The sequence below is a fragment of the Balearica regulorum genome, chromosome 1, assembly GCF_011004875.1.
Source record: "Balearica regulorum gibbericeps isolate bBalReg1 chromosome 1, bBalReg1.pri, whole genome shotgun sequence".
Lineage (NCBI taxonomy): Eukaryota > Metazoa > Chordata > Aves > Gruiformes > Gruidae > Balearica > Balearica regulorum.
Window position 1 is genome coordinate 59,734,504 of NC_046184.1, and position 21,604 is coordinate 59,756,107.

The window sequence follows — 21,604 nt, forward strand, 5'->3', positions numbered from 1 at the left end:
CATGGAGACCTGACTTATGAGAGGGGGCTGAAAGTTTGTTGAGTTTGTTTATCTTGCCAAAACAGAGGCTAAAGGAGACACAGTTGCTTTTAATAAATACACTGGTTTAAGAAAAGGTTTCGTGACATGGTGCCTGCAGTAGCAAGGGGTTAGACCCTATGGTCTTGGTGGGCTTTTCTGATGAGATTGATGAGAGCACAGGAGGGAGAAAGGAGAGCACAGACCTAGCACTCAAGAGCAAGCAGCACTTCTTAGACAGTCTGCCACCTTTGGGGTACCTGTTCTTCAGATATTTCCTAAAAGCATTTTAATATATTCAGAGACATCTTTCCTGGCACTAGCTATTTGATGGTGGAGGGGGGTGAAAAGGGTGAAGGAGGATTGATGAGGCCAAAAGGTTCATCTAAATTTTTATTCCTGTTGTTTGTCCACCCATCTCCTTCCCACCATTTCCTGCTGTGACAAGGTGGGTCCGTCTGTCTGTCTGACATGCATTCTTCTCGTACAGCTCATTCACTTGTTCCCGCTGCCTGGTTTATTTTCAGGGAATGACTATTCAGTGAACTCCTATGTACATGCTTCTGGAAAAGTCTTGTGGTATAGATTATGACTCCATTGGCAGCATTGTCAGGAAAAAAGTTGTACTTGGCACTCACAGAAGATAATTGTAATACAAATCATGAATTCCAGCTCCATTGTACTTCCCGTCCTAAAGAGATATTTTCATGTGCAGTGTAAAGTGGTCCTTTCAAAAGGTAGAGTCTGATAGGCCCATGTGTGATGAGAGTAAAATTAGCCTCTCATCAAATAACTGTATAATTTTTACTCATTTTATGCTTAGGGTTGGTTTTGGTTTTATTTTTTCCCAACTGAAAGCCAGAAAGCAGTTCAAGAACAGCAACAGCAGTTCTCATAGCTTTGCCACATACAAGCATTCAGAAACCATGAATAAAGGGAACAGAAGAAACAGCAAGAATGACTCAAAAATCATGAATTTCTTAGATAAATAGTATCTTCAATTATTTTTTTTTGTTGTTTTCCATTGGCTGTTGGAGGCTTAGAGAGTTCATGTTTTTGAGCTGTTTCCTGGGATCAAAAGGTTTGGAAATGTGCTTTTGCTAAAGCTCCAATTTTCAGGCAGTCACACAACTTCTGAAAAAAAAAGTTTAAGAGACAATTTCAAATGCTGTAAGAGCTGATGCACCAAAAGGCACTCACACAGGTCAAGGCATGTGGACCTTCACCATCAGCGCTGTCTGTAGGCTAGGAGCATGCATCCTAGCTTCAGTGCTTGTGAAGAGCAGTTGTGGAAGCTCCCCTTGGAGCTGCACAGCAGCATCCCCCTCCCAGCTGGACTCTCTCCATACTTTTCTCCCAGAGAGCAATCCCAGTACTGGGGGAAGGTGGGGAGCAGGGTGCCTCCCCAAGGGAAAATGTCTCAGGAAAGAGACATGGGGAATCAGAGTGTGTAATCTCTAATTCTGCATGCATGTGCACACCAAGCACGCACAGCCCCAGCCCTCCCCCTGTTCACATCCATATGATCTGTTCACCCTTCTGCCTATGCAGGGTTTAGGGATTGCTTACTTCCCCTCTAATGTAATGGTTGTATTGAAATGTGCTGTTACAGGAATGCAGCCTGGTGTCTGCCAAAGTCTGTCTTTCCTTGTGCATATTGGAAGATCCACCAAAAATTAAAGCATAAAATCCACTGAGGAATGTATGTGATTTGATTAGACAGTGGTAATTCCTCATCCCAAGTGCCTAAGCCATGACATGGACCAGCCTGTTATTCTGACTGCATTTTGTGTCATGGGGCAGGGGGGAGAAAAACAGACATGTAGTGATAATTAGTGAGGAGTTTCAGGAGTTAAGACTAGGAGAGTGGAGAGCCTTGGTCAGGGCACAATCAGTGGGTAGGGGAGAGCCAAAGGAGCCTTGGAGATTGGGGAGCTCTGGCCATGTGAGAGACCGAGTGCCCTGTAAGCCACCTGTGGCTCCAGTGCCACGAATCAAAACGCCTTCCCCCATGCCCATGTGGATGAGAGGGGCTGGTCAGAGTAACTACCAAACTAGCGCTTAGGATCCTGATGTGAGTACTCTGCATTGCTTATGGAAAGCTGCATACTGTAGTGGTAGCTTGGTGCTGTGATTTATGTGATGGAATAACCCCCCAAAATGCCAGCATATGTGTTACAGCTGAGGAAAGTGCAAAGGTTCCCTGGCAGTGCTAAAACCCCCTCTCTGCTATTTATGTGTATGTGCGGTATATATGCAAATGGGGGGTATGTATGCAAACATTCACACAAAAGACTAATATAACTTTGCCTCTCTCTTTTAACCAACAACCAGCCTGAGTAGCTTTTAATTAGGTTATGTACAGATGAGGGCTTAGAAAGTTCCGTAGCTCAAAAAAACCCAATGTGCTTGTCACTGTATGGACACACCAAGCCTGCTTGCTTTAAAAAAAAAAAAAAAAAATCAGCCATCATGCTCCCAAAATACAAATCCCAAAACCTGTCTGCGTCCCTATTCCTGCATTCCTGTGCCACAATGAAGATGAACTGACCCGCAGCATCTTCTCAAGGAGCAAACTGAGATGCTTTCCTTGGATTCCACCTTAACATCCAGGGAGGAGTTTAATAAGGACAACTGTCAGATACTAAACTTATCACAACAGTTGAGGCTGGAAGGCACATCTGGATATCTCATAATCCAATATCCTGCTCTGAGCAAGTTCAGCTACAGCAGGCTGCCCAAGACCATGGACAATAAAGGTTTTATTATCTCCAGGGATGGAGACTCCACAGCCACTCTGGCAACCTGTTCCAGTGTTTGACACTCATTACAATAAAAAGGGTGTTTTCTTGTGTTTAATTTAATTTAGTATATTTAATTTTGTGCCTGTTGCCCCTTGTTCTTTCCCTGGGCACCACTCAGAAGAGTATGGCTCCATCTTCTTTACTACCTCCCATCAGGTTTTCATAGACTTTGACAAATCTCCCCCTTATGCATCAATCATCAATGGCAGATGCACAAGATGGGGAACTGAAGACAAGTTGGTAGCCTGGACAAAGCAATGCAAGGATTACAGCAGATCTCAGCCAGAATATGAGTTAAAAAATAGTCACGTTGCTGCATATATGACAAATCCATACTGGAACATATGGACAGCAGTATTATATGTAAGGCCTTTTGTATTACTCAACAATGGTCAGGATCATGGTGAGTTTGGGCTATTACAACTCAAAAAAGTTGTGGACCTGTCAGAGAGGATCCCAGTGACAGCAACGACATATTGATCACTGTGCTGAAAAACATCACCTATGAGAAAATCTTACAAGAATGGGGTTGGTTTTGCCTAGGGGAAAAAAGGAAGAAGGAAGAGTAAGTCTTCAAGCAGTAAGTCTTCACATTCTGCAGGAGGAAGTAATGGACAAAATATTACAGTCTTAAAAAGTAAGGTGAGAGATTTAGGTTGGACATTGGGAAAACTTTCCGAGGTTGTTAAGGTACAGATTGCCTGAGGAGGTTCCTCATCTATGAAAGATACAAGAAGGTTATGTAGTATCTGCACACGATGGCAGAGGTAGAGCTGGTCCTGCCTTAGGAAAGAGAGACAGACTATGTGACGTCTTGAAGTCCTTCCAACCCAACTTTCTGTTATTCTATGAAAAATGCTTAAAATCCACCTTGAACATGTGACTCCCATGAAGCACTAAAAGGTATGGCTACCAAGCCAGGCATTTCTACTATCGCATGATTTAAAATGACAAAATCCTCCTTGTTTTATTATCAGCAAACAGACACTCTAAAGTAGCTCACCAAAAAGTTCTCCAGCACCTAGAGAACACTGATGGGAGAAGCTGAGAGTAGCTTAACATTTAGTCCATATGATCTGAAGAGATTTCTGAGTCTGAATACCTGAAATGTTCATTTTTAACAGAACTATCCTCAAAATATCTGTGGGCATCCTCCCAAATCTGGGCCTCACAGAGGTACAAAATATTTCTACTCCCACAGTCTGTATTACGTTATTCTTCAAGACAGATTGTGTCACGTTTGTCATACACGGTTCACTCTTGGCCTAAATGTTTTTGCAGCCACTGGCACCATTGTAAAGCGAGTATAAAACACCATCAGGCTAATGTAATGTTGCCTTCTATTTGATGAGTCCTAATGCAAATGACTCTGCAAGGCCACGGGGAGCTGGGCTCTCCTGTTTTATGCATAGTTACCTGTCACTCTATCTGCATGGGCTGCTTTCAAAGACCTCTTTGTCTGCAAGGTAAACTCAGGCTGGAGATGATCTCAGACTTGAAATCCCAGCCAAGGGAAGTCATCAAGCTACAAAACCCACAAAGTTAAAAATACAGGGAGCACTGGAAAATCAACAGGAAACAATTTCTGCTGACTGAAGTTTTCAGCCTTCCTCCAAACGCCAGCTAGCAGCAGCCTGTCAGATGGGACAAAGCAGCTACATGAAAGCAGCAGCAGCGGTCCTTGACTTAGTCCGTTAAAGCAGGAATGAATGCCAGGAAAAGATTAGGATTGTCCCTCAGCTGTAATTGCATATCTGGATGTTTTGGGGAGAAGTAGCTGAGTCCTGCAGACCCTCTCTCCGCTCCTCCCTCCTTGCCATGGTGCCCTGCACAATGGTTGCCAAAGGGGATTTCTCCCTTTCTTCTGGCTCTTGACATTAGCAGGCCTGAAATTGGTCCTGGCAGTTTGGGATGAAGTACTTACCAGCTCGGGGGATTCCCAGGCTTGCTAGGACGTCAGGTGTCCGAACACAGCTTTGTTCGGTCTCACTGCCTGGGACCAACGCCTGTCAGACTGACTTAGATCGTAAGTGCCAGCGATCACATGAAGATTGCCCATTTTCACCCCCAGCAAAACAAAGTGTTAAGCTCTTTAGTACAAAACCATTACAGGAAAAAATTATGGAAGAAAAGCATAAAAAATATGAAAATACAGACCTAAAATTTCCCTCTCTTGCTCTGGATCTCACATGAGATGATGCATCTCTCAGCTGCAGAAGCTGAAGGTCCAGCTCAGTAACACTCTGCTTTCAGCGTGGGACATCTCTGAGGCACACGCAGGCACAGAGGTGGGAAAACCATCCTTTCATCTCCCAAGTCTATGGCCTCACCATGTAAGCTAACAAGGAGGTATGCTGTGTCCTACTTGCCTTGATGTGCTGGGGAGCTCTCTGACAGTACCCAGAGCATCTCCTCTTGCTGAATTTGTTCAAGGTGGATACCCCTCTCCCTACATCTATTGAGCTTTTAAATGTATAAAATGTAGGTGCCTTTTAGAGGTACGTAGTTTCTTATCTCTGATCCAATACAATCACTGAAGAAGCATGGCTGTGGCCAAGGCACCACTGTGCAATCTCATAAGAAAAGCCCCAGGCAGTCACCTGAACCACTGCCATTCCCTATGTGTGTATTTGAAGTAGGATTTGTTTCTCGGCAACAGAAATTGTCCTCCTCCTTTCATTGTAATTGGGAGTTACAATGATGTAAGATCATGTAAGGGTGTTGCTTTGAAAAGTTTACACAGGGCCGCAAACATGAAATCTAATTACATCATCGGGTCACCAGTCCACAGTCATCGCTTTAAAATTATGTGTATTTTAAAAAAAGAAAGTTGGAAGTGATTTTTTCATTTGTTGTCTGGCCTCTGAGCCTTTACAGGTGCACTAGTTCTCCATTGACAAGTTTTTTCCATGCGTTCATGGGGACAAAACATGCTTTTTTGCTTGCTTTTTTTTTTTTTTTTCTGTATAAAAGTTGTTCCTGGCACTATCTTTTGGTTCCAGCTAGTAGAAGTATCAGAAGAACATTAAATACTACAAGAATATAAATAAATTCACAAGCATTAGCAACACCATCTGAGTGCTCTGATATTAGGTAGCCACTGATTAGAAGGTGATTTTACTGCTTCTCAGTCTCCACCATACTAAGTCTGAAAGAAATGCGTTAACAGGAAGGGGGGAAAAAAGATGTTCAAAGGGAGAAGACTAAAATTTCTGTCCCAAAAACTGAAACCTGATTATTTATATACACAGGCACTAATTTAATATAGGATTCTGAATCTGTACAGGTATGTTTGCATCCTGCTGGAAAGGGAGGACTGGCATGGCACTATAATAGGCTATTCTAGTCTGGGGTCTACTCATTTGCTCATAAAGGACAGAGTTATGATTTGGAGCCCAAGTAGAGCACTGATCAGCTAATCCTGCCATCCTCCTCCTACTGAGAGTGGCCTGAGACCACCAGGACTTGATGGCACTCCTGCCTGAGGGGCAGCAGAGCCAGCGGCCAGGCAGGAGGATTATCACGTCTCTTGCTCAGTTAATTGCTCTGATTTGTGTCTTAACCTTCACTGACACCCACTGCAGTCGTAATCACCCCCATCAACATTGCCTTTTGCTCCCTATACCTTAAATGTTCCTCGCCAACCTTTCCAGCCTTGTAAGTCGCACCTCTTTTTTAAAAGATGAAGTGTTGTTAATAATTGAGCCCTACTGTTAATAGCCTACCTAGCTTTGTAACCCTTTAACAGTTAAAACCTTAATAAGTAAACAGCATCAGGTGAGTTTCTCTGCTTATCACCTTCCTGCAGCATAATGAGGCTTTTTAGCTATTTAGGTAGGTTTAAATCTTTTGTATTAGGTTTATAGCTGGCCAGTGGCACAACAGCTGACTCGGACATAATTCTAAATTTATGTTTCCAAGTGGAAACTTGGAATATGAATTCAAACGATCTTACCTCTTTCTATTACTTTTTTATTATTATTATTCTTTCCTGTATGTGTTTTTCAGCTTTCTCAGTCTTAATTCCTTTAGTACTTATTACTGCAATAAGCCTAATCCTGTGTACTTGTACACCCCAAGTGTGGGAGCCGTAAATACTTCTGCAGTCTCTCCAGGGCAAATCAGCTGTAATTGGATCTCCCATTGCCTCACAGAAAAAAAAAAAAAGGGGGAAAAAGAAAAAGAAGGAAATGCACATTCCAGCTGAAGACAATTCTGTGTCTGTGTCCATGTGTTTGTGTCTCTGCTGTCCTCGAGTAACTCTCTGTCCTTTTGCTCCGCTCCAGGCTGAGTTCGCCGAGCTGAACCTGGCTGCTTACGTCACGGGCGGCTGCATGGTGGACATGCAGGTCATGAGGAATGGCACCAAGGTGGTAAGGTGAGGAGCACCGGCTCTTCTTGAAAATCGGGCTTTCTAGAGCAATGTTAGGGCAAGCAGAATGACCTCAAGGACTGACCGGTATATAAACTAGGGCAACGCAGTCCTGATGACTTCAAGGTTTCCTGGAAGCAGTGGAAAGACTGACTTGACTCTGGTGGTTTTGTATCAGATCTCAGCTGCACATTATGCCATATGGTCATTGTTTCCAGCCCAGACCCTTCATGCAACCACAAGTGTCTCCTTTTCAGGTTCTTTTTAGCCTCACGCCTCTCAGTAAAAGGAACAATGGATCTTCCTTTCCCTTGATTTTTCTGTCCTTCTGTGCCAACTAACCTTCATTGTAAACAGTGGTTTACATTTATTAGCCTACCTGTATTAGTTCCTGATCCCAGTGGACAAGGCCTTTCCATTATAGTGATCCTTGCAGCCTGATTGGCCCCTGAAATACCACTTTTTTTTGCCAGAGCTTCCCAATACTCTGGCCTTGCCCTGTGATATATCTCAGAGGTAATACCATATCTCCGTTTGATGGGGATTTCTATCCCTGCTAGTGTTACTTTGTAATTGCAGTCACTGCAAGCAGACTCTTTTCCTGAGCAATGCTTCCCCAATCACACTCCCAATTCACTTTCCAAAAGCATCACTCCCCTTCTTTCTGACACCAAAGTGCTTGTGATTTGGAGTTAACATTAGATGCATTCTTACTGGTGCTATATAAAGAGCAGTGTAATTTGTCACATCTGTGTATGATGGTAAAATGCCTCTGTTTACATAGCCCTGATATTACCTTTCACCCTTTTATTCTCAAGCCTACATCTTTACGAGTTTCTGTCCTTACAACTTCCAACTCTACATTTCATCTTTGATACAATAGCTTTTCTTTGTTCATGTTGAAATCTCATTGCAGCTCCCAATCCATTTTTCTAGCCTCCCTACTTCTTTTTGTACGATTCCTTTGCACTTTTCAGTGCACTCAGTGTCTGTGAGTTTAATATTGTTCACACATTTAATCAATGCTTTTGTCTGTTTGCTTCTAGTTCAGACACATAATAGAGCATGCAGCAATATTTTTGAAAGGGATTACTGGAACAACTGAAAAATGATGATTCTGAGAGTGCTGGCCTCAGTTTAATTTCTCAAGACGTCATTTCCAGTCCAGAGAGTGCAAAGCAACACTTGTCACTGTCAATTAGCTATGACTGTGGTCCATCAATCCATTTCAGGTCTTGACGGCTCTTGGTATGTCCACAAGTATCCATTTGTTCTTTGGTACAATTTCATGAGTCTCTGCTAAAAACTTTAAAGGTTGAATCTGTTATATCCATTTGCTTTCTCTCATCCCACAAATGTCTGTTTCTCAGTGAAACAAAGCGTGTGTCCCGTGAACCAGCCACTGGAACATGCATCAGACAGTGCGCCGTGCTAATGTGCTCCTGTGTTCACTTGCTCACAATGCTGGAAGGTTTCCCAAGAACCATTTCCTAGGTTGATCACATCTTCATTTTCCTTCCCATGCCTTACCTCCCAAAGCCGTTCATATGTCTGGCAGAAAGATCTTGAGCTATTAAACTGAAACTGAAGACAAAATTTATTTCACAAGAGGGTCTGGGGCATGGTGTTCATGTTTCTGCTTGCAGTACCACAACTAGCCTTTTTGTGTGGCTATTTATATATAAAAATGCATATTTTTATGAATGGCATTAGTTCAGGTTTTTTTGTTTTCTTCTATGCATGTTTAAGAACACATGCATTTGTGTGGTGGAACGTGGATTTTGCAAATACATACTTGTCTGGATACACAGTTTATATGGCAGGTATTGTCCATGGGTTTTTATAGTCCTTACAAGCCCTAGGCATTTGTTTACAGCCTGTGCTGCTGTGCTCCTCTCCTGCCCAGCTCAGCAAGTTTAAGAGCTCAGGCTGGTTAGCTTCCACAGCCACTCCTACCAACACTTTACAAGTTACAGAGATAATAACTCTTCTTCACTTTAGAAGAAGAATTATAGAGCATACTGCTACTGAGCTGTGTGGAGGCCCCTCAGCCCATCCACATGGGTGCAGCTTGCTTCCCACTCCCTCCCATGTCCCCCGTCCTGCCCGCAGCCCTGTCCTCCCTGGCCACAGACCAGGGTGCCCAGCCACAGGGAGATGCCACACGAGACACCCTCCACTCACATGCGTGCGCCAACACCAACGATATGACGTGGTCATATACATCTTTTTTCCATCACTTTTTAGGCCTCTATTAATTATTAAGTGAGATATTCAGTCAAAGTCAGAATGTTTCTAGATGATGAGATATAAGACTCATCATGGTTTTTGAATACCCAGAGTCCTTCGAAATCCCACTGACAAGTTATAGGAAGGAAATACGACAGCATCCTGCTAACAGGCACATTTGGGATTCCCCCTTCCCAGATGCCCTGCCTTCTTCACACTCCTCTTCAAAGCAAAGGCAACAGAGTGTGGCAGTTTAGTCGAAAGACAGTGTATATTACAGATCAGTGGATTTTAAATAAATTAAATAATAAACATTTATAACAACAACAACAATAATAAGGAAACCACTGAGCTATTCTCTCCAGTTTGAAATTATGTTAATTGATAAACTATCTAACAATCTATTAGCCTATTAAATTATGTCATTTTGCAGCAGGTCTCCTAGTTCTTTCTTTAAACTGGGGACTTCCTATTGCACGTTTGAATCAAAGTTGTGTCTTTGTTGATCCCTTGATCCTTTCTGACACCTTGGAGTTAGGCATTCTTTTAGATCTTGTGCCAACTGATTTGAACTGCACCAGGAAATAATTGTGTTTCTTTTACCTGGAAGATAAATCCCCTAATAAGAAGGTATAACAGTCCTTGAAGCCCTACACTTACCATCCGCCTCAGGCAATTTTTTTTAAAAAAGGGAGCTTTAGAAGCATTACTGTCAATTAAAGAGAGCAGCAACTGGAAGTATATGGATCTCCATGTGTATCCTGAGCTACAAGTCAGGTAGCAAACAACAGGACCGAGGCCAGGCATTACTTTGCTTGCCTGATTTTTAAAACAAGTGTGGCTCCAAGAGTTTAATTTTAAAGTAACAAAATTCTGGGTCTCCACCTCCTCTTTTTTAGCTACTAAGTTCTGCACATCTGTAGGGTGGGGTGAGGGATTTGATAAGTCTCAGTGAAATGTGCTACTAGAGAGAGAGACTGTCATCTAACAAATCTAAAAAACTGCATGTGTTTTTTCCGTGCTGGTTCCATCATGATATGCGATGGCTCCGTCAGCCTATTCAGCACATTTTCTTCAGAGTTTGAAGAAAAAGAGCTGGCTGTGGAGTATCTCATGCAGTCTCTAGGAAGTGCTTTCCTATTTTGGTGCTTTGTAACACGTGCCCCGGCCGAGGGCAGTGCAGGGGGATGAGCTGGGCACCAGGAGCAGCGTTGGGCTCAGCCAGGGCTGGCACAGGGGAATCTCCCACACACTGGTCCGTGTTACACCAGCACTTATTTGTGGTGGCACTTATTCATCCCAAGGGATCTCTCACCAACTTAGCAACCTCTTCAATAGAGAAATGGAGTTATTTCTGGGTGCGACAGCTGGACTACTAAGCAGTGTGAAAAAACAAGCGTGGACTTATGCTTGCTTTTAAAACACTTGGGTGGATCCTTCATCCTCCTTCCAGAGCATCCACAACATCCTTTTGCACAGGTCTACACACATGCCCCACCACACACACACACACAGAGTGAACTGTCTGGAGTCTAATTTACCTTAGAAAGCTCTTGGGCTGTGTCACCTCTACTGGGGTTAGATGTAAAGAATGGGATTTTCATTTTCACTTGTCTTCATTTCTCTGAAGGGTCCTTCATACCAATGTTTCCATGCTGCAAAGAGGCTGTTGGTGCTGGCACCGCTCTCATTCTGAGATGCATTTATGCTTTCAGGATATTATAAAAGTGTCTTAGTATAAATGAGAATTTGGGCTGTCTCTGCTTCTGACAACACTTAAACTCCCAAACTATGATCTCAGCCTCTGTATTAGATTAAATGCAGTCCTGTGTTTGCCTTTTGGGCTTTACAAACCTTCAGCTATTAATTCCAGTAGATGTGGGAATAAGGCAGGGATATGTTGAAAATCTGGACAGCTTTCTTACATGGAGAATACTAATGTCTTTGGGAGCATTTCAGACTTTTAAGGATATAAATTAATCATGCACCAGACTGCTCTCATCTCCTGTCTCCCTGTGGAGCTGGCTCTTTTGCCATTGGGGCTGATCATCCAGGGGAGAAAGCACATTTTTGTATGTCTGCATGGGACCTACCACAGTGGTGGCCATACCACTTATAGTGTGTAATACCTCAACACAGACAACAGCTGATGGACCAGGAGATGCCCAGGGTCTGAAATGGGGAGGACCCTGCATAGAGCAATGGCCCTGGCAAGTGGGGAGATGTGACAACACTGACAGCAAAGCAAAGAGGAGCTGAGAGCCATGGACAAAGCCTTGCTGTGGGGAAGGATCTCTGCTGTGGAGTGGTGTTTAGTCCTACAGGCCTTGCCTGAATTTGGCTGGTCTGTATAAGAGGGTGCATATCTCACCCTGAATGATATATGCCCTTGTCACTCACAGCTGTGGTGGGGTCAGTGAATGCTTTGCTTCCTCCATACAAGCCCATTCATTCCTTTAATTGACACTGATTTTCCCATTGGACCCAGCTGATTCAGTACTTAAACCATGCTCTGTGGTCTGATAACAGGACAGCAGCCTGTTGAATCACCATCCCAAACAGATCAGGACCTGAAAGTGTTTTTTTCCCAAAATGTATTTTTGCGCTGCAAGCTGCAGTACAATCACAGCTTAAGGAAGCAAATCCCTTTGCATGGGGGGAATGGGGAAGAAACTGGCCACCCCAGCAGCAGGTGTTTTCCCGCCATTCAGAGCTTTCAGACCCCAGGAGACATGTATTCTGGCTAAAAAAGGTCTGCCTGCTCCAGGATGCAAGACTTTTTAAAGCCCAGTAAGGATACTGTCCCCTTCCCACTGCACCTTTTCCCATCTCAGTAGGTTCAGCCACCCCACAAGCTGCTCCCTGAAAGAGGCATGTGGGTTTTGTTTTCTCACCACACAGTAGCTGCATATTGCTAGGAGATGTATATTTTCTTGTCTCTTGAGGACTATTCATTCACAAGAGTTGGTGATTTCTTGCAGTTCTACAGGGAGGTTATGGGAATAGTTACTGTCCTTGGACATTGATGTAGGACATATTGGTAGGCAGTAGGTCACTTTCCAGCTTCTCGTCTTCCAGGAAACTTGTGTCAAAGCAGAACTCTAGGCTCTGCCTAGTCCCTGTCTTTTTTAATTTAACTCTGGATCTAATTTGGTGCCTTTTTAAAAATATCTTTTTCTATTTTTTTTGTTGCTTCCAAACAAAAATTCTGAAAATTTCTGCAAAGAGGCAGACGGGAGAAAAAAACAGGAGAAACTGATTGGGAGAGTTTAGGTTCCTAGAAGCCAGATGGAAAAATATGTTGAGCGCCTAGTTCTCCCAAGATTCACAGAATGTACCACATCGTAGAGTACAATATGTGCTATATATTTAACACTGAGCAACAATTGGGCAATATTTCTCTATCGATGGCGTGGCAATCTGTAAATGTAAGGGAGGAGTGTGTGTAACAGCATGTGAGCCTTTGAAAGTGCACTTTAGGCAAAACACCAGCATGCCAAATGACCACTTCCCTTACCTAAACACCCTGCAGAGATAATGGGCTGGGACAAGGTGTCAAACAGGGTAGATCCTGGCAAGCCGCAGTTACACACAAAGCAATTTAACACCTCCAGTAAACATTTATAAACCGAGAAATGATTCCCACATGGGGGATGATTTACCATCAAATTTCACTAATATCCCCCCCTCCTCACCTGCCTGTCGCTCTCAGGAGCTAAAAATGAGAAGAGAATTTGGGGTGTGTTTATTTACGTATTTATTCTCAGTTGCTTCCACCTCAGCTACTGCTGCTAAACAGCTGTTTGGAGGCCTGCTTCTCTCTTTGGGGTTTACTGATCTCCCAGATGAATAATGTCCCCCTTCACCTCCCCAGCAGCTGGCGCCCAGCCGACGTGCAGGCAGGATGCTGACAGTTATTGGGAAAACATTTGGTGTGCAGGCAGCTGCCAGAAAGAAAAAGTCACTCTGAGCAGACCAGGGTGGGGAGCATCTCAGAGACTAAACTAACTCCCTGGCCCTTTTTGCATTTACAGTAATTCTTTCCAATAAGAAATGTGCTGCCAGGGCCTAGAGCACTCATTAATTAGTTAATCCTGGACTGAATGCAAGAATGATTAAAGACTGTTGTAGATTGTTTCAGTCTGATCAGCTTTCCCCCAATCCTGCCTTAATTCATCTCCTTTCCATGAGGGTTTTTAGTAAGGCTTCTTCCAGGAAATGGCAAATGGAGAAGTGAAGGGCCAAGCCCTGCTGCACCTGCACTATACTGGTCAAGGTGAACCTTTGTGAACAACCCGATAATGAGACAGAGTGCAACCTCAACAAGCTCATGGGTGGCAACAAGTTGAAGGGTGAGGAGCTATAGATATGCCAGAGGGCAGAGCTGCCATTCAGAGAGACCTCAACAACTGGGGAAATGGGCCAACAGGAACCTCATAGAGTTCAATAAGGACAATTGCAAAGTCTTGCAGTGAGGGAGGAATAACACCAGTACTGCTGGGGGGCAGCTGGAGGGAAAACAGCTCTGCTCAAAAGGACCTGGAGGTCCTGTGTGCCCTTGCAGAGAAGAAGCCCTGTGGCTCACTGGGCAATATTAGCAAATGTGTAGCTAACGAGACACTATTCACATCTGGAGTACTGTGTCCAGCTGTGAGCTCCCCAGTACAAAAAAGGCATTGACAAACTGGAAGGAGTTGAGTGAAAGGCCACCAAGCTCATTGAACAGAACTAAAGACGTCCAAGGAGACAGTGAGAGATGGCTTCGTTCAATCTGTAAGAGGAGGTTGAGGGGGATCCACCTACAGCCATCAGGCAGCTAAGAGGAGGATGTAGAGAAAATGAAGCCAGACTCCTGTTGAAGGTGTGCAGTGAAAGGAAAAGAAAAAAACAGACAGAAGTTGCAGCAGGTGAAATTCTAATTAGATATATTTTTTTTTTAAAAAATCCACAGTGAGGGTGGTCAAATACTGGAACAAGTGCCCAGAGAGGCTAGAGGATCTTCATCCTTGGGAATATTAAAACTTTGGCTGGACAAGACCCTGATCAACCTAATGTCACTTTAAAATTAGCCCTGCAATGAGCAGGGTGTTGGGCCAGATGATTTCCAAAGATCCTCTCTGACCTAAATTATTCTATGACTTTATTCTGTGATGTTGGAAACTATTTGGATCATCTTCTGTAAAAGCTTTGGGTCACAAGCATTTTGAAGGCATGCTGCTGTTGGCAGGTGTGGTTGTTACTACTTTGAGGCATCATCCAGGTCTACATGCTTTTCCTTGTCAAGGTTGATCAGTTTACAAGTAAAATCATAGAATCATGGAACCATAGAATGGTTTCGGTTGGAAGGGACCTTAAAGATCATCTAGTTCCAACCCCCCTGCTGTGGGCAGGGACACCCTCCACTAGACCACGTTGCCCAAAGCCCCATCCAACCTGGCCTTGAACACTTCCAGGGAGGGGGCATCCACAACCTCTCTGGGCAACCTGTTCCAGTGCCTCACCACCCTCACAGTGAAGAATTTCTTCCTAATATCTAATCTAAATCCACCCTCTTTCAGCTTAAGGCCATTACGCCTTTTCCTATCACTACATAACCTTCTAAAAAGTCCCTCTCTGGCTTTCTTGTAGGCCCCTTCAGGTACTGGAAGGCCGCAATTAGGTGTCCCCAGAGCCTTCTCTTCTCCAGGCTGAATAACCTCAACTCTCTCAGCCTGTCTTCATAGGAGAGGTGCTCCAGCCCTCCGATCATCTTCATGGCCCTCCTCTGGACTCACTCCAACAGGTCCATGTCTTTCTTGTACTGGGGACCCCAGAACTGGATGCAGTACTCCAGGTGGGGTCTCATGAGAGCAGAGTAGAGGGGGAGAATCACCCCCCTCGACCTGCTGGTCACACCTCTTTTGATGCAGCCCAGAACACAGTTGGCTTTCTGGCTGCAAGCGCACATTGCCAGGTCATGTTGAGCTTCTCATCCACCAACACCCCGAAGTCCTTCTTTGCTGCTCTCAATCCATTCTCTGCCCAGCCTGTAGTTGTGCTTGGCATTCTCCCAACCCATGTGTAGGACCTTGCACTTGGCCTTGTTGAACTTCATGAGGTTCACACAGGCCCACCTCTCAAGCCTGTCAAGGTCCCTCTGGATGGCATCCCTTCCCTCCAGCGTGCACCACACAGCTTGGAAGACTGCCACAGTACAGTTCCGAGAGTGTGTGACATGGGATTTTATGGCTCGTTGACCATTTGTTCATGGCTGAGAAGCAAATCAGAGCATCTTCCAGGGTGTCCTCATCTGCATATAGTGGTGCAGGTCCTACCGCAACCATGATTCCTGGTTCACGCTGCTTTTGCTACACTGAAGTCTCCCATACCCCATGGTTTTTCCCCAGCCACTGTCATATTACAGTGTCCCAAAAGACCCCCTGCTCCTCTCCTCCAGCCTAGCAAAGAGGTCATTCTTTATTCTATGTTGTTTTCTTGTTTCTCTAAAACCAGCTGTGTGTTACCTTATTCATATAAGTAATCACATTCATTCTTCATTTGAATAACTTCAGCAGGGTTTACTTCTTTCTGTGGAAAACATGACACGAGGTTTTGACTGAAATAAGATTTTTTCTTAACACATTTCCCATTTTACTATGACATCCAACATAACATTAAATCTAACATCGTGATAGGTGAAAATGTCATAGATTTCATACTACTTTTCAGTAATGTAATAACAATACTACTAACACCCATGTAAGGCACGAAAAGAACTTTTTCCAATTTGTAAATGACATTTTCTATTAGCTGTCAGACACCTGAGGCACTGCATAGTTGGAGGGATTATTGCACTTCTCAGGTAAATGCAGTCACTTATGGCTTGGACCTGTGCCTCAGTAACTTGCCTGAAGGCTCCATTAATTGCCAGTAACGCAAAGCTTGTTGTATCATATTGCTTAATTATGCACTTCTCTTCCTCTCCATGTCATGCCAAGCAGATAGGAAAGGCTTTGGAAGAGAACTTTTAGTCAAAATGTGTTGATCACTGGGAAGTGTCAGAAAACTGAATAAAGCCTCCTTGAATAATGGAGGGTAGACAGAACCTGAAGTGAGGATGTGCATCTTCAGTAGCTGCTGCTGCTCCTGAGATGTTTAACTAACATCAGAAATCTCTTAAATTGTTTTATGTTCCCTCACTTCAGACAAAAGTATTTCCAAGACAGCTAATGCTGTCACAGATGTAAGGGTAGATGGGTCCAACCTAAGAAATTATATTCTGCAGACAGATCTCTTCCTATCAGGTATTTTGGATCCAGGCTTTATACTTAGGTTTGTCTCTAAAGTATAATTTTACCACTAAGAAAGAAAGACACTCCTAAAATGCATTGGAACAAGTTGGAAAAGAATTAGTTAAATGCAAATAAGCATCCTGCACCGCAGTATCAGAGTTCAGGCTCAGGACTGGCAGCACTAGCAGCTTCCTAGCCAGACACTCATCATCACCCGGGGGTGATTAACTCTGGTAATCGCTGGTTGATCTCAATTGCTGGAGGAGAGGTAGGCTGAGCAGCTGCCATGTGCCTTGGCTAGCATCTGGTACAAGGAGGCAACTAGTGCAAAGTGAGAAAAGCCATAGGGACCTGTGGGGGGCTGCTTCCCTCTGGGGGTGGCCGGTTCAGTCGTGCACCACTAAGAACACTGAAAGGCTTGTGTCGTGTGTGGCAGAGGCCATTGCCTGTGGTGACACGAGCTGAAAGTAAAGCATCTTTCCATTCCAGAGGAAAATGAAATCTCACCAGCTAATTCAATCTGAAAATGAAAATTTTCCAGTCTCCTGGATTTATTTTTCTTTTTAAACAAAGGATTCTTGTATCTCTATGCCACTCTGGGAATATGTTACATGCAATTTAGTGGCCTTTATTTTGCCAGGCAGTGCTAGGAGCCAAACTCTAAATGAGAACTGAGCTCTTAGGGTCAGAGAAAGGGCTTCTGTAAAATGGTTGTGGCCAAAGATGGGCTCCAGCTTTCTCCCGGAAGTTTCATCCATCTGGCTATCATGCTAAGGAAGATTCACAACTTCAGGCCGGTGTCTGCCATGCAGCACAGAAAGGTCACCACACCAACATGCAGTGCACAGCTTGTTAGTGTCTGTTTTAAATCTGTACTTTACTTTTAGTTCCATTTACCTATCCCATCTCCCTGTCCATTAGATGTTTAAATGGGCTCTCCTGTATTCTTTCTGTGACCAAACCCATTCCCCTGACCTGTCTCTAGCAGGGGTCTAGCTACAGTTTTATTCAAGACCTGTCGTGGTCATCTAAACTCTGGCTGGACAGATCTAGTGGAGAGGAAAAGTACATGCTCCTGCCATAGCTCTCCTACTCCTGCCGGACTCCGGTGCTTAGGACCTCAACACAGTAGGTGCTACTGAGTTTGGCTCACCCAAAGGTTTTGGCAATGGTGTTTCAAATGTGGGGCTTGTGCTTAACCTGTCTGTCTGCCAAGGGCTTCAGCTTTCCGTCATGGGAGATGTTATTGGGTTGGGTTGAGCTAGCAAAGAAAACAGTTATGCTACTAGCTATTCCAAATCCAAGGCTTGCTCTGTTAGCTTAAGCTTTACACTCTGAGAATGAGTGATAGCTTGCAAAAGTAATCTTCTATCAAAAAAACAAGAATCCTCACGTGAAGCAATTAAGCTCCCTTCTCCCCAGATCACTGGTACCCCCAGATACTCAGTTTTCACGCCATCACTCCTACCATGACTATTCATTTCCCTTTTACTGCCTGCTGTCCTTCCTAGCCCATCACCTCACATTTTGCCACTGGTCTCTGTTTCTCCATTACAGATGCCTCGCAGACTCCGGGGCTCTCCAGTTGATGTTTATTCGCAGCTAGTCCCAGGCCCTGCACTCCTCTGCCTTGTTCTCAGTATCCATGGGAACATCCTCATTGTCCCGCAGCTCAAAACAGGGATTCAGTGTCCACCTTCGCTTTAGAGATTCACTCCTCATCTGCTGCATGAGAGAGCGCCCTGCCTTCCCACACAATGTGGAGTCTGAGAATAGGCTGTATTCCTATGTCCATCTTCTAAGTTGAAAAAACTCTTCCTTTGCCAGGATCTGAAAAGACACGAGCTTTTTTCCTAAACTTGGCTGGCAGAAGTAAAGCCACTGAAGGCAGTTTCCCAGCAGCTGTGTGTCCTCCCTCCCTGGGCTGGCCACACTCATTTGCATGCTTTCCGCCCGCCGCAGCACCGTGTCCCCACCCCGGGGTGCTGGGGCAGATGTTCAAGGGCAAATACTGCCACTTCCTCTGGGGAGACTGGAGCAATGATCTGAACCGCTACCGTGCAGCTCCAGTAAGTGCTGCTCCCTAAGTGAAGCCTGGGGAAAGACTTGAGCTGTAACAGGGACCATTTTCTTCTTCATGTGCTTGGAAAGCCGAATGAAAGAGGGATACACCTGAAGCTCCTGCCCCTCCAGGCACCACAACTGTTTAGTAACTCAGCACAGACATTGAGTCCTGGTCCTAGGAAGCTGATTAGTCCTTCCTGAGGACCTGTCCCTCTGGGGTACTTTCTACACGGCAAGTGCAGCAGAATGGAGCAGCTGAAGTTTCCTCAGATTTGTATTCACTTGCTGTTTCGCAACAGGGGGTCACCGCTTGCCTCACCCCCATTGACACCAGGGAGGTCCATAAATCAGCTGCACAGTGATAGCGCAGCCCTCCCAATGCTCATTATGCATCTCACTGCTGGAGGAAAGCACCACCTCTAGTGCCAAGTACATTAGGGAACATGCCTGGGTTTAAAAATACTCCATGGGAGGGAATCACAACATTTCCAAAGCTTGGCCTCTTGCATCACAAAAGCAGAGCATGCTCCTCACCATGTCTCAGGCGATAACAAAAGCCCAAGGCCAACAAACAAAATGAGCAGCTTTCAAACAACAAAGCTGCACTGGGTTTTGTATACAGTGTTTGTTGCCGCAATCTGGCCCAGAGTCACCATCTCGGATTTCCCTGCCAGAATGATGGAAATATAAATAGGGGCTATAAACCCAAAGTATTTCCAGCTCATACATGCAAAGGATAGAAATTATAGTCTCTTAGCAAGGAAAATGTTCGAGGGTAGTGAGGTAATGGGACCTGGTTACAGAGCTCATTTCTCTGAAAATCTTTAATACAGCATGGAAATTTCTCCAATGTCCTTGATGCAACCTCTGTTAAAGTATAGAATAATCCCCTGTTTCAGTGGAAAAGCCCCTTCCATGGCTTCAAGAATGAACTGCTGAGCTCCATTTTGGGAGCAGTTTCTTTCCAGCTGCTGTTTCCAGAGATTTCTGAATGGCTCCAAAGACACAGTGTCAGCAAGGAATGAGATCTGGCTGTTTGAAAGATAATCCGTTGCCTGTTGGCTTACCTAGAAAGGGCCCCACTTTTCTGTGCATTTGCTGAGAGCTGCTGCTGCTGTTGAACCATAGGAGTCCCAGCTCCAGTCTTGCTAAATAATATTCTGGAAGTCCACACCATGAGTCACAAGCACTGGATGAGGGGCTCTGCTCTTTTGATTAATTACATTACCATGCCTGCCTTTTACTTGTTGACTCATAGCCGTAAGAGCCTGGGATGTGCTGCGCATGTAGTATACTGATTAAAGGGGGAAAGTATGTCAACGTGTGGATGTGTACGATAGCTTTTTTGAAATCCGTCATGATCTTCCCACCCGCTGGGCATTGCTTCAATATGGAGTTCAATCGTCAGGAAACAAACTTGCTCCCTCATCTGTGTTGCACATTGCAACGAGCTTGCCAAATATGGCCAAGCTTTTAGAAAGAAGAGAGAATCCCCCCACCAGTGAATTTATGACCCTTGGCTCCACTTATGGCTTGTTCCTGTGCATGCCTGAGTGACATGGAAACTGCAGCAAATCTCTTTGGCCTGCTTCTACACTCTCACACTTCCAGCTATGTTGGATTTTCCCTTTTTTAATGACTAGACTTTTTTGTTTGGTTTGTTACCTTCTAACGCAAGCAACCCATGACGACAGGCACAAAGAAGAGCGATATGCATTAATGAAAAGGAGAAGGATAGAGAAGAAACAGGGGGAGGTTAGAAGTGTTGCTGAGTGTTTAAAAGCAAAACATCAATCTCCTCGTCTCTTCCAGGTCCTTCAAGCCTGACTTTGTCCTGATCCGGCAGCATGCCTACAGCATGGCGCTGGGAGAAGACTTCCGTGGCCTCATCATCGGCCTCCAGTACGGTGGCATCCACACAGTCAACTCCCTCTACTCCATCTACAACTTCTGCAGCAAGCCCTGGGTGGTAAGTGATGATCCAGCTCTAACTGCATGCCAACACTGCAAAGCAGATATGTGGTACCAATAAAGCACCACACTCAGCTTCCAGTCTGTTTCATAGGAATTTGTGTCTTCAGGTTAAAGCCACCATCTAAACAACTGTAGGAATACAGCTGGGAATTCTTGGGGAAAAAAACATCAGCAGTGCTTCTTTATCAACCTCTGGTAATATCAAGGTGTTATTTCCTTACCCTGAGTAGGACATTTCACCTGTCCCAGACTCCAATGTCTCACAAACAGCCAACAGTACAGTTACACCCAGATTTCTTGTAAGGCAGAGTAGACGAACAGCAATAGATTAATAAGAGCAGATCAATAGCAGCACATCTCTGTCTTGACCAAAACACAGTAAAACTACCTTAACATTCACTGTTTTATAGGATATCTGAACTACAGTATTTCTAGCATCTTTTATTAGATGTACACTTGTGGTAACCAGGTGCCCTGGGCTAAGACTAATATTATCCATTCCTTGCAGAAGTGCAACCTGCACTTGTCTTCTCTTGTCTTCTCTTCCTACTTTTTCTGGGTGGTGCTTTGTTGTGAGGAAATTAGCTGAAAAGAAAGGGAAGAAAAGTAGAGAGATGATTTCTTCAACAACTAGGTCTAGGAAAAAAGGAAATGTAGAATGACAAAGACTTTGAAAAAAGGCAGAAGGAAAGAGGAAAGCATATAGAGTTTTTCAGCAGTTTCAGAAAGAAATACAAGATTATCGTAAAATCTTGGTTCATCAAGCCTGTGTCCTGGTTTCAACTGAGAGAGAGTTAATTTTCTTCGTAGTAGCTAGTGGGGGGCTGTTTTAGATTTGTGCTGAAAACAGTGTTGATAATATAGAGACGTTT

General features: G+C 44.3%; 1 protein-coding gene across 2 annotated transcripts in view; it reads left to right on the top strand.

Annotated features, from left to right (window-relative positions):
- The window catches only part of SYN3 (synapsin III), a 203,255-nt gene that overhangs the window by 39,459 nt on the left and 142,192 nt on the right, over positions 1–21,604 (top strand). For both annotated transcript variants that reach the window (XM_075753811.1, XM_075753818.1), the window contains 2 exons: positions 7,109–7,200; positions 20,571–20,727. In XM_075753811.1, the coding sequence (XP_075609926.1) occupies positions 7,109–7,200; positions 20,571–20,727 (249 nt within the window). The remainder of the gene's footprint in view (positions 1–7,108; positions 7,201–20,570; positions 20,728–21,604) is intronic.